General features: G+C 38.6%; 1 protein-coding gene across 1 annotated transcript in view; it reads right to left on the reverse strand.

Annotated features, from left to right (window-relative positions):
- ANKS1B (ankyrin repeat and sterile alpha motif domain containing 1B) overlaps positions 1 to 13,872 on the reverse strand; it is a 1,399,804-nt gene that overhangs the window by 1,122,201 nt on the left and 263,731 nt on the right. The window contains exon 9 of the mRNA XM_069095213.1: positions 3,327 to 3,473. Within this exon, the coding sequence (XP_068951314.1) occupies positions 3,327 to 3,473 (147 nt within the window). The remainder of the gene's footprint in view (positions 1 to 3,326; positions 3,474 to 13,872) is intronic.

The raw sequence follows: 13,872 nt of genomic DNA on the forward strand, positions 1-13,872 counted from the left end.
CAGACAAAGAAATCAAAGCTAACTATAGTTACATTAAAAAATGCTCTAAATCACTATTGACTAGAGAAATGCAAATTAAAACAACTCCAATGTACTACCTCACACCTATCACACTGGCTAATATGATAGAAAAGGAAAATGATAAATGTTGAAGGGGATGTAGGAAAACTAGGAGATAAATGCACTGTTAGTGGAGTTGTGAAATGATCCAACTACTCCGGAAAACAATTGGGAACTATGCCCAAAGGACTATCAAACTCTGCATATCTTTTGATCCAGTAATACCAGCGCTGCATCTATATCCCAAAAAGACACCCCCCAAAAATGTTTACATTAACTCTTTTTATGGTGGCAAAGCATTAGACACTGAGAGGATGCCCATCAATTGGGGAATGGCTGAACAAGTTGTGTATATAATTATTATGGAATATTGTTGTTTCATAAGAAATGACAAGCAGGGTGATTTCAGAAAAACTTGGAAAAACATACATGAATCATTACAGAATGAAATAAGCAGAAGCAGGAGAACATTGTACACAATAACAGCAATACTGTACAATGAAAAACTGTGAATGACTTAGTTATGCTCAGCAATGCAATAATCCAAGACAATACCACAGGACTCATGATAAAAAATGCTATCCACATCCAGAGAAAAAACTGCTGGCATTTGAATACAGACTAAGGCATACTATTTTTCACTTTCATTCTTTTCTCCTTTCTTTTATTTCTCTTTTTTGTGTTTTTTTCCCACAATATGACTAATATAGAAATGTTTTACATTACACATATATGACCTATATTAGATTTCTTACCATCTTAGGGAAATGGGAAGGAAGGAAGTTAGGAAGGGCTAGAATTTGGAACTCAGAACTTAACAAATGTTTAAAAAAATTACATGTAATTGGGGGGAATTTTTAAATGTACTTTTTATGTTTGTCATCTTTAGAATTTTTTAATTAATTTTTAAAAGAAAAAATAAAATGAGGGATTAGATGAAGTGACCTCTAAGTTTCAGATCTACATTTCTGATCCTAGGATCTCATGACAGTGGGTAGAAATACTAAAGGCCAGGCAGTCAGGTGGCATAGTGGATAGAACAGCATGCCTGGAATCATGAAAACTTCTCTTCTTGAGTTCAAATATCACCTCAGATACTTATTAGTTGTATGACCCTGGGAAAGTCACTTAACCCTGTTTGCTTCAGTTTCCTCATCTATAAAATGAGCTGGAGAAAGAAATGGCAAACTACTCCAGTACTTTGGCCAAGAAAACCCCAAATGCACAAAGAGTTGGATATGACTGGAAAATGACTGAACAGCAACACAGACAAAATACTGTAAGAGGAGAATTATTTGGCACAATTTGGCAAATGATTGCATGGCAAAGGAGAAAAAGGAGATGGAAGAATCAAGTAAGATTTTGACTCATAATGGCAAAATGTGGAAATGAAAAAATACTAGAATTGTAATCAGATAAGCTGAGTTGAAATCCCAGCTTGCTGACTTCTAATCTATGTGTCACTCTCCTCTAGGTCCCAATTCCTTAATCTGTAAAATGAGGGGGTTGGACAAGGTAGCCTGTAAGGTCCCTTCTAGCTCAAAATCTCTGTCCCTGTGACCATGGAGAAGTCTCTTTGATTGTGTGTGTTTCAGTACTTTCTTTTGTAAAATAAAAGGGTTAGACTTGATGGCCTCTGAGGTAGTTCTAAATCTATGACCCTACAACAAACAAGGAAACCCAAATTGATATCTATGATCTAGGAATGAGAGGAATGCAGCTGTTAACAGCTGCAACAGGGAAGTTAGGGAGAAGAACAGGGCTAGCTAGTAGGAAAAGTGATGTCTATTTGAGAAATGCTAAATCTGTGGTGCCAGTGGACATATAGGAGGAAGTTTCTATATGACTGTGCTCCAGAGCTCAGGGCAGGAGGTAAAGTCTAGAGAAAGAGCTTAGAGAGTCACGAACACAGAAGAGATCACTTAAGTCATGGATAGACATGTCTATCACTACCAACAGAGAAATGGTGAAGATAGAAGTCTATTGCAGCTGGAGTTAAAAGAACAGAGTTCAGAGGACAGATGCTGGAAGGGGTGAGAGAGAAAGAGGAATGGAGGCAAATTCCACGAGATAGCTAAAGAAAGATGGAGAGCTTAAAGACAAAGACATTCACAACATTTAAGAGGAAAAAGGCAGATGATAACCGGCAAATGGCAATACCAGGATCATAGAGATTGTTGGTCCAGAGTTGGAAGAGACATACTAGGTCAATTAGTTGAACCCTTTCATTTTACAAATGAGGAAACTGAAACCCAGGGAAGTTAAATGACTTGTCCAAGATCACCCAGTTAATAACCATCAGAGGCAGAATTTTCACCCAGGTCTTTTGCCTGTAGTGACAGCCAGTGCTGTCTCCATGTATTGGGCTGCCTTTCATTTGCCCAAAGTACAACAGGGTTATTAATATATACTTCTCATAATGGGTCTCCCATCCAAAATTTTCTTTGGAAAAACAAAGTTATTAATCTTTTTGTATCATCTACCCCTTTGTCAGTCTGGCAAAATCTATGGACCTTTGGTCAGAATTTAGGTTTTAAATATATAAAATAAAATACATAAAATGACAAAGGAAATAAATTATATTAAAATACAATTATTGTTATTTTGAAAAACAGGTTCACAGTTTTCCAGATAAGAACCTATGTTGTACAGCATCTGCGATCAATAATTAAGGTGATTTTTCAACTGTCTCAGATTTTTTGTAAAGTTATCAATTATCAAATATTTGTGAATGAATGAAAGAACAAGTGAATGAAAAAGCATTTATTATGTGGCAAGCACTGTGCGAATATACAAAACAAAGTTCAGCTACAAGGCAGATGGAAATGTACATGCCTAAAAAGTGCACTGGGCTTTGGGGACATAAATACTAGAGTGAGATGGCCTTCTTGCCCTCAAGAAGCTTACTTTATCCTGGGCAAAAGTTCCCTGTTTTAGATCAATTTTGTGTTTCTCCAAGAAAATGATATAACATTACATCAAGTACCACACTTAAACCTGACTCTGACAGGCATGATCCAACGTTATAAAAATGGTAAACTGTGGCCTCTTCTAAAGCTCATTCTCCACCCCCACCTCTCCATAACCACCGCAAGCACTAAGTTGGACAAGTGCCCCATCTCACCGACCCAATAGAAATGGCCAATGGAAATGGATCATAGAGATCATTTACAAGCAAAATTTTCCAGAACATATACAGGACACCAAATTTCTTTTTTTCCCTTCATCCTTGACATGACTTCTTTAAAACCAAACAAAAGAAGTACCTGCATCAGCATGGGGAACCCAAGGTTGCGGCACCCGTTACAGGGAGTTAATGCCTCCCACAGCCCTGAAGGACCACAAGTGTTTGCATCATCATCATCATCTTCTTCCAACTCCCCTGGAGACAGATTTATTGTGGATGAAGGCCTCTGCAATTAAATTCACATTATGTCAATTTTTGACAATATAGCAATGCTATGTTGATATCTTAATATAAATTAAATTGCTTCAATTAACTTACTTCTCTATTAGGAAATGAAATCCATCTTAGCCATGCTTATGGTAATGACTCACATTTGTAATGCACTGGAGACTTTCCTCAGGGCCTTTGGAATATTTTGTGGGGGGCGGCTTCAGCTCCCAAGTGGGCCATATATCATCATCCCTCATTCTCATTTCATAATCACCCTGCCTTTTTTCCCCCTAATCATACAAGAAGTTAATCACAGGGTACACTGATTTGGACAAAAAGAATACCTTAAAGGTCACCTGGTCCAAATCCTCCATTGTACAGATGAATAAACTGAGGTCTTGCAGGGTTATGAGACTTAATAGAATGTAATCACAAATTCAGAACTAGAAGGGAACTTTAGAGGTCTAACCTCCTTATTTTATAGATCAAAAAATGGAACCAGGGAGATAGGGTGACTTGCCTGAAGTCACAGAAAATGTCAGAGTTTACATTTGAACCCAGGTCCTCTAATGATAATAGTAATAACAATAATAACTAACATTATTTAGTGCTTTAAAGATTGCAAAGCACTTTACATATAGTGTCCCATTTAATCTTTAAAGCAACCATTCAAGGTAGGTGCCAACATTAGGTAAATTTTACACAGAAAATTAAGGCTAATAAAGCCTAAATGATTTGTCTTTTGTTGCTGTTCAGTCATTTTCAGTCATGTCCAACTCTTCATCACCCCATATGGGGGTTTCTTGGAAAAGATACAAAAATGGCTTGCCTTTGGCTTCTCCAGTTCATTTTATAGATAAGGAAACTGAGGCAAATAGAGTTCAGTGACTTCCCCAGGGTTACCAAGCTAGTAAGTATCTGAGGTAATATTTGAACCCAGGAAAAGAAGTCTTCCTGAATCCAGGTCCAGTGCTCTACCCACTGTGCCACCTAGCTGCCACAGTGATTTACTGACATTCACACAACTAGTAAGAGTCTGAAGAATTATTTGAACCCAGATCCTTTGACTCTAAAATCAGAGATCTTCCCACCAAGTCATGCTATCTGCTCCTTGAGTAAGTCATTTATGAACACTTTCCTTACACTGTTCTATGTACAGTGTAAATTTAGAGTAAACATGATTATCTCCATTTTTAGATGACAAAAGAGAAAAATTTTAATAATTTTTCAACTGGTTCAGATTTTGTATTAAGTTATCTATTATCAAATACTTGTGAGAAAATAGAGGTAAAGGGTCATAGACATGGTCACAGGATCAATAATAGAGTCCAGTCTCCTTATTCCTATTCCAGTGCTCTCATAACTACATCACACTGTCTCCATGCATTAAATAATGTAATGAGACTGAGTAGGAAAGAGAAAGAGCAAACAAACAAATCACAGACATATGATCTAGGAAACTGTGATATAAACCAGTGAGGATAGAAAGATTATTATTTTGTCCCTATTGCAGGCCTACAGAGTTCTCCCTGGTGAAGAGTCATATAGCTCTCAGCAGCACAGGCCAGTAGGAGCCAAAAGAAAGCCAAGAACCAATACCCCAAAGAAAGGAAAGACAGAAAGAAAGGGTCCAAAGGTACCACAACACTCAAAGAAGCCCTTCTCTGACAGCAAAGAACTAGAAAATGGGCACCCATCAAATGGAATATGAATAGATTATGGCACATGAATGTTAGGGAATATTCTTGTGCTATAAGAAACAATGAAGACACCCATCAAATTAATCACAAAAATAAATAAAAGAAAAGAAATCCAGTGCTACAAGAATTGTGGAGAAATGCATGTGGTCATTTATGGCCACTGGAATTGTAAGCTTGAGTTCAGTTTAGAAAGTAAGAAGGGCTTCTAAGAGGTCAAAGTAAGGGGGGAAAGCGTTCCGGAAATTACAAACAGTAAAAGTGTGGAAATGGAAAGCAGGTGCTATATATGAGGTAAAAGAAGGCTATTTTGGCTCAGTTGTTGTTGCTTGGTTGTTCCAGTTTTGTCCAACTCTCCGTGACCCCCCCCCCCCGCCATGATTAGGGGTTTTTCTTGGCAAAGATACTGAAGTGATTTGTCATGTCCTTCTCCATCTCATTTTACAGATGAGGAAACTGAAGCAAACAGGGTTAAAGATTTTTCCAGATAGTACAGTTAGTAAGTGACTGAAGCCACATTTGAACTCAGGAAGATGAATCTTGCTGACTCCAGGCCTACACCTCTATCCACTATGGTACCACCTAGCTGCATTGGAAAGCATGTACTAAAACTACATGGGATGAAAAGGGTTGGAAAGGTTTTTATTTCCATCACTGGAGGGATTACTTCACTAAGAAAATAAAAATCCTTTAAAGAATAAAGTCTTTTAGGACATTTATTTGTGCACCTGCCTTATCTCCCCTGTTGGATGGTAAGCTCCTACAAGGCAGGGACCCTAATTTCATTATCTCCACTACAGCCCTTATGAGGCCTGGAATGTATAAAGTGCTCAATTTGTATTCATGGAATTCATTAATGGATAGAAAGGCAGTTCCTGATCTAATGCAGCTCTGGCATCTAGGAAAGAGGAGGGGCTCCCTAGAGAAGCCCACTGATATGCCAGAGTGTCAATCATTTCCTTCTCAACTTCATAATTATCATTTTAATTCCATCATCATCCTACTAATGAGATTTAGCCAGAAGGAACAAGCCCTGAAGACATTCTAAAAATGGACCACATTTGACTACTCAAGAAAGATTCCTTCAACAGCTATTAACAAACTAGAGGTAACCAATTGGGTATCTTTGAATAGATAACAAAGAGAAAAGTTCAGCTCAAGTAAACCAAAATTTAGGTGGTTCCCCTCCCCCATTATTCCCAGTCCCATCAAGAACCATAATTAGGCAAGGTACTCAATCCTTATTGTTCCATGGTTTCCTTTGTCAGTCTGGTGAAGCCTAGGATGCTTTTCAGAATATTGTTTTGGAGTGAATAAAAGAAAATACCCAGGATTCCAAAAGAAACTATAATGAAACAGTTTGTAGAGAAGAAGATTGGGATCATGTGGGATTTAACAAAAGACATCATAACTACAGTAATTTGTAAGTAGTGATGAGTGTAAGTGATATTTCAAGATATCTGCAACAACTATAATATGACATAAAAAATCTGTGATTTCTATTGGTGACAGTCACAAGTACAGCTAATACTATTCTGGTTTGTTTTCTATGTTCATAATTTGATGAAATGATAAATTCCCATCAGATGTTGGGGAAAATACAAAGTAATTTTTTTTTTACTATTCAAGTTCACCAGCCTTGGAGTCTGTGGATCCCAGGTGAAGAATGCCTAGGTTAGGGTCTCAGGTTACAAGAAAGTTCTTAGGACCCTAAATCTAGAGTTGGAAAAGACCTTAGAGAAAGAAAGTGATTTGTAGTGTCACCTGGAGAGCAAATGTCTGAGGCAAGGTTTGAACCCTGGACTTTACTCCAAATCTAGGAGTCTCTTAGTTCTTTGTGTTCTAGGTGCTCAGGGAATCCTTACAAATATTAATCCTGCCATCTAGCAATCAGAAAAGTACCAGAATTCACATGCATTCCAATCTCACTTGCTAGCTATGTAACCTGAGCAAGAACCTCTGAGTTTCCTTATCTGTAAAATGGGATAGTAAAAACACCTAACTTGTAAGGTTATTGTGATGATCAAGTGAGTTGATATTTGAAAAACACATACATACCTGACACATAATAGGTATTTAATAAATGCTTGTTCCTTCCTCTTCCCTGCCTTCAGTTTCCCAATCTGATCATTGTCTCCTTGCCCCCTACTTCATGCTGAACCAAGTGAGCAGGGTCCCTTCTTTGCTTCTAGAGTCCCTGACATGCTATGGTCCTGATCCAGTCATGACCAAGGACAGGAGGACTCTACCCCTCCAGCTGCCTGTGTTTCTTAGAAGAAGCATGGACCAGGAGCTCATCATAGACCCTCATCTGCTTACCATGGGCTGAATACCATTATGTCCAAGTCTCCCTGACTGACAGTATCCTCTCCTCTGTTGGGTATTTAAGGATGTTCCTGACCTGATCTTTTTCTATACTACTAGTCATCTTCAACTTTTCTCCCCTTCTACAATCCACAAATCTACAGTCCTTGAGGCATCTCACCATTCTTCACACAAGGATGTTAACTTTACACTGGCCATTTTGCAAATCTGGATAGCTCCCTCACCTCCATATCCTGGGATCTACAGACTCCATCAACACTCAACTCAAATCCCACTTCTTCCAAAGTCTTTCCTGCTCCTCCACCAAGGGACCCTGTTTTTGTTTTTGTGTTTCCAGCACTTAGCACAATGGTTGACATATAGTAAGTACTCCTGAAGGGTGGATGACAGTCCCAGGGTCCTTCAGAGGTGTTAGTCATGGCACCCATGGGAGCAGGTTTGGAGAGCCATCTAAGATTGATGATGTCAGCCCCAGCTGCAGTGTGAGGAGGAAGACAATGAGCTGCCCTAGCCAGGAGGCATCAGCCCTGGATCTCAGAAGAGGCTCCATGGGCCACTCTAGTTTTTTTTTCCTTGTTGTCCAAGTCTCAGCTAAAATTCTATCTTCTACAAGTTTTCCCAACCCCCCTTAAAGCTACTGCCTTCCTTATCCCCAGCTTATCCCGTATACCATCTACCTTGTTTGTATAGAGTAATCTGTGTGCACCTCCATTAGATTATAAGCTCTGACAACAGAGACTGCTATTTCCTTTCTTTGAATCCCCATCATGGTGCTTGGCACATAGGAGGTACCTAATAAATCTTTGTTGACTTGATTTGCCCCTGACTCCTGGAACCTTTGGCTTCTCCAGTTAAGCTCTGTGCCTTGTACCTTGTAAGCCTCCCAAACTGATCCAAGAGCATGTTACTTAGAAAAGTGACTGACCAACTCATCTATTTCTCAGAAGAGCCAACAACAGACAGTGGAAAGGGGGCTAGGTTGGAAGGCAGAGGACCCGGGCTCAGACCTCACCTCTGTAGCCCTGGCTATGTTACTCCACTTCTCTGCGATGACGTTTCTGATCTGGAAAAGGAGGAAAAGAGGATTAAATGGTCTCCAAGGTCCCTTTCAGCACTAATTCTATGAACCTACATCACTTTACTCCCCTGGACCTCAGCTTCCACATTGGTAAAAGGAGTTAGACTAGGTGGTAATAAATCCCCTTCCAGCTCTAGGTCTGGGATACAATGAAGGGAACGGACAAAAGCATCCCCACTCTAAGTCAATACACCTAGGAGCCTAACCTAAGTCACTTTACAGCTTGGGGACAGAGTATCATCATCTGTAAAGTGAGAGATATGGAACAACAGATGATAGAGCTCCCTTCCAACTCTAAATCTATGATCTCATGATATTCTAAAATCAGTTGCAAATCATGGTCTCTACATTTTCAAGATGATTTTGAAAGTGATGCACTTATTGGTTGTTATAGCAACCAAGCCTCTTGCCTGAAATCCTCAGCAATGCCTAGGATGGTAGGGGAAAGAATAAGCCCAACTCTACATGAAGCTTTCAGACACTTTCTAGCACCTACCATGGAATTGAAATGTATTACTCAATATTATACAAGTTACATGAGCAGTCTCAGTCTTCAGGGATCGAACATTCTATTGAAGTGGATGAGAAATTATTATAGTAGTAACAAACTGTAAGGAAAATAAAGTCTGTTCCTTATTTATTAATGTTTCTCTCTAAAAACCTTAAAGCAAATAGCTACTATTTATCTTTTATCATCATCATCATCATTATCATCCAAAACCTTTAGCTTGGATCTAATTTGATTTGCAGCAGCTACAAATTCATATCTCCTGAAAATTCCTTAGTGTTGCTATCTTGGAAATCTCAGATAAAAATATATTCAATTTTCTCTCCTGCCTTTATGAAGCTCCCTCAAGGACTCTAAGGGAAAATGTTTCATTTTAGAAGAAATCACCAAGCCTGGCTTAAACTGGACCAGGGATTCCATTTTGAAAGCAATGTCTAGGTAAGGAAGAGTTCATAGAACAAAAGAGATTAAGTTATAGGATCATCGATTGAGACGTGGCGGAACCAATCCCCTCATTTACAAATAAGGAAACAGGCACAGAGTGTTCAAGTTGCATGCCCTTGGTCAAACAGCTAATTAAAGATTAAGGTAGGAAGTAAATACAGCTCTTCCTGACTCCATTCTAGCCACAACTTCATGCTGCCTCCATTCCATCATCTGTAAACCTATGATATATAAGGTGTTTTTCCTCTTTTTTTTAACAGTTTCTGGAATTATAGATTTAAACTGAAAGTGACCTTAGAGGTTATCTAGTCCAAAGGTATCAAACATGAAGGACACTCCTTAGTGCCATCAGACTAAAATGTAACTGAGAAATATTTAACAAAATAAATAAAAATACAACAAAACATAGATAATGTTAATATGTGGTTTTCTAAGACAATATATAGCCCTCAGGGATCCTCATATCTGAATTAGTGGCTCCCATTTCTATTTGAGTTCAACACCAATGAACTGGTCTAACCCTATCATTTGAAAGCTGGGGGAATTGAGGCCACAGGTCACACAACTAGCAAGAGGTAGAGTCAGGATTCAAACTCAGGTCTAGGATGAATCAAGATCCATCCCTCAATATTCAGCACTCATTCCACCCTACCACAGTGTAGACAACATTTCTTTTTTTCTTGTTTGTCTCCACCTACCCCAATGGGGGGGGGAGGGAGGGTCAGGAACAGTTATCCAATGATAGTTTTTCCACCTAAAAATAGAGAGGTACCAGAATCATCTCAGATGATGGGCACACAGATCAAAATGACTACATAAGAAGTTGACAGAAGTTATGCCAGCTGTTGCTTTTCATGATCCAAACAGATGCACACAACATTCTCTTGAAAGAATTTACTTCTCCTTCCCCCAGCATGACAACACAATGCATTCTTTTTTATTTCCCTCTGGTTTCCCAAATGGTTCCAACTGAGCCATTCCATTTTCCCCAATCTCCACACAAATGACTTCTACACAGCTTCCTTTTTACCACAACTGTCAAACACCCTTCCCCATCTGTCACTTTAAAGAAGTCTCTTCCAACTAAACTTGAATATCATCCAATCCCAGAATTTTCTTGCTATCTGAGCAAATTAATCCAGAAAAACTGAATTATTTTTTGCATGTGCCCAATTAGAAACCAGACAGGGCTCTCTTTGAAAACCATTTCACAATGGTAAAACCGGTGGCCATTATTTAATCATCCCATTACTCCCTATCATTCCTTTCATCCTGCCCCCTCTCCCCACCCCCACCTATCAGCAATAAAACCAAAATTTCAATGCTACAACTGGCATGATTCCATATTCCTCTATGTCTACTATTTTCATCAGTGAGAAAGGGTTCATTAATTTTAATCCTCCATAAAACAGATCAAGGAGACCAGGTCAAAAGTAAAAAAAAAAAAAATTTTTTTAAGTAAAAAAAAAAACCCAAACTGTTCTTCTAATCATAGGATCATAGATTTAGAGATGGAAGGACTCTGAGATATCTGGTCAAACTTCTTGCCTTACATGTTAAAAGAAAAACAAATTAAAAGAAAAAAAATGTTATGTCCACAGATTTTGGACAACTCTCCCAATGTGACACAGGTAACATGAGATTCAAAGTAAGATTCTCTATGCGGGTGGTCAATTTTCAAAGAATTAGAGAAATGAAGTGAAAGGGAATCTCTAGGGTCACCTAGTAAAATCCATACACAAAAGGATTCTCCCAGCTGAGACCTCCAACACGTAGTCATGGAGCCTTGCTTGAAAAGCTACAAGGAGAAAGCTGGTTCTGGAGGCAGACCATCCTCCTTCAGGCCAGCCCCAATTAGTGCGTGGGTTTTCCTGACATAGTGCTGAAATTGTTCTCTTCACAACTTCTCTGTTGTTTCTGGGGTCAAACAGAATAGTCTAATCTCTTCTCCAGGAGACATCCCTTCAAATACTACCAAAGATCTAGAATGTCCTCCCTAAACTTTCTTTTTTCATCAAAATAAGTACATTTCCCTCAAGCAATCTGCACAAGGTATGACTCAAAGCCCTTTGATTTTCTGGTTGACCCCCTCAGGATATTACCCAGCTTATCAAAATTCTTTCTAAACCTGGATTGGACCATAACATTCCAGGTGAGGTCTGATAAACTGAGTACTTGGGGACTATCATCTTCCTATTCCTGAAAGAGAAAAATGAGATAGTACCTGCCCACAAGATGCTTACTACATTCCATCTGGGAATAATACCTATGCATAAAAAAATAAATAGCAAAGAAATAAGAGGTCATTTTTTAGGCAAGAGAGCCACTAGCAGGTGAAGGGAGCAAGACAGGCTTCACCTAAGAGCTAAATCATAAAGGCAATGAGGGATTCTAGGAAGCAGAGGAGAGGAGGGAGGGTATTGGGAGCAGGGGCCAGAATGTGTCCACCATAGACAGAAAGACAAACTGTGAAAAAGACAATAGGAATATCTCCCAAAGCAAAATGCCGCAATAAAGAGGGACGGGAAATCTCCTTGTGATCTCTGTCATTAAAATAAGTTAGCACATAAATTCATTATTCTTTGCCATTCCTTTCTGTTGTATTATGTCAGGGGCATCTAGATGACAGAGTGGACAGAAAACTAGACTAACAGTCAGGAATAACCCGTTTCAACTCCAAGTTCAAAAACTTACTAGCTGTGATCTTGGGCATTTCACTTAACTTGTCTCTCTCAGTTTCCTCCTCTATAAAATGGAGATAATGAATGCACCTATCTCCCAAGGTTGTTTTGAGGTTCAAATTAGGCAGCAAATGCATAACTTTTTACAAACTTCAAATCACTATGTAAGTGATATCTACTGCTATTATTGTTGTTTTTTTATTAGTGGTAGTATAAATATTATATTCTGACCAAGTCACTGTCCATTCCTAGCTTAGCAATATGGAATGAAGGAGTTGTTCTTACTACAAGATGAAGTGGTACTCCAAAAGACCTTGCTCTCATTGATGTGGGATTTCCACACACCCCCAATTTTCAAGTGCATCTTGTGTCTTATCGATGCTTTTTCATTCCGTAGAACTCTTGGCCTTTTTCTTCCACTAACAAGACTCAGAGGATCTACACCAAACCCTAGAAGCCTTTGAATATGTCACTGATCCCAGTGTAACCTCAAAGTTGTCCATCCTTACTCTTTCTTTGTGACAAGTTCACTTTCTCTTTGGCGACCACATATATTCAATGATGTTTCTGCCACCACCCCTTAGACAATTTGTCATTGACAGTATGCTACTATAGTTAAATTTTAATTAAAGTTAATTTAATTAATTTAAATTAAAGTTAATGAGGAGAGTAACATTGTTGTACATGTTTTTGGAAAACTCTCTAATGTCTGGATTAATAAAAGATAGCTGAATTCTTGTACCAGCTTCTGCATTCAATCTATTGTGATATTTAGCTTAGACTGAAGTACATGAAGAAAATCTGGTCTCATACAGTTGGAATAAGGAAGAATATTTAAATAGACAAATAACACCTTCATATTATTATGAAAATAGTTTTAACTTTGCAGATGCCCTGAAAGGATCCTGGGGACCTGAGAAGTCCCCAGGACCACACTTTAATAAATATTGTAATAGAGTATCACCAAAAGATTTCTTTAATACTTCAACAATTTCTTCAGTGAGACCCTTTCCTCAGCAATACAAAATCATCCCTCTATAGCTTCATACAAAGTGTTCAAGAGCAGCTCTTGTAAAATAAAGCTATTACCTGAAGTCAACTAATACACTAGTAAATGAACTAGGCAGGTCCTTGATTGGTCAATACAGCCATCAGTGGAGGAACCTTCACAAAACTTGGGTTCCGCTGCTTCTGAAGCACTTATGATCACTTCCACACCATGACAAGCTATGAAAGGAACACTCAGGTGGAAGAACACCCAGAGAATGCCAATGTTCCAAACAGGAGTGACCCAGGAAAGAAGGCTTCAAATTGACTAATATACATTACAGTCTTTCAAAATCCTTTGTAAATCTGTCTTAGGTTCAAAGATAACTTTAGAGACAAGCACATAAAGCAACTTTTTAAAAAATCACTTGGTAGGATCATGCTGATAACAATGAAGGTATTTTCCAAAGAGGTCTCAGAGACTAAGAATGTTATCTTTTAATCAACAAATATTTGTAAAACATGTAATGTGCGCTAAACACTGTACTCAAAAGATAGGAAGGAAAAGTTAAAACAGACCATGATTAAGAACTTTACAGTCTAACTGTAAACCCTGGGTTGCAAAGAAGGCAAGAATGGAAACACCACACACACACACACACACACACACACACACACACACACACACACACACA

Source organism: Petaurus breviceps, unplaced genomic scaffold (genome assembly GCF_028583685.1).
Source record: "Petaurus breviceps papuanus isolate PSGF00001 unplaced genomic scaffold, PetGlider_PUasm1.0 225, whole genome shotgun sequence".
NCBI classification, from domain to species: domain Eukaryota; kingdom Metazoa; phylum Chordata; class Mammalia; order Diprotodontia; family Petauridae; genus Petaurus; species Petaurus breviceps.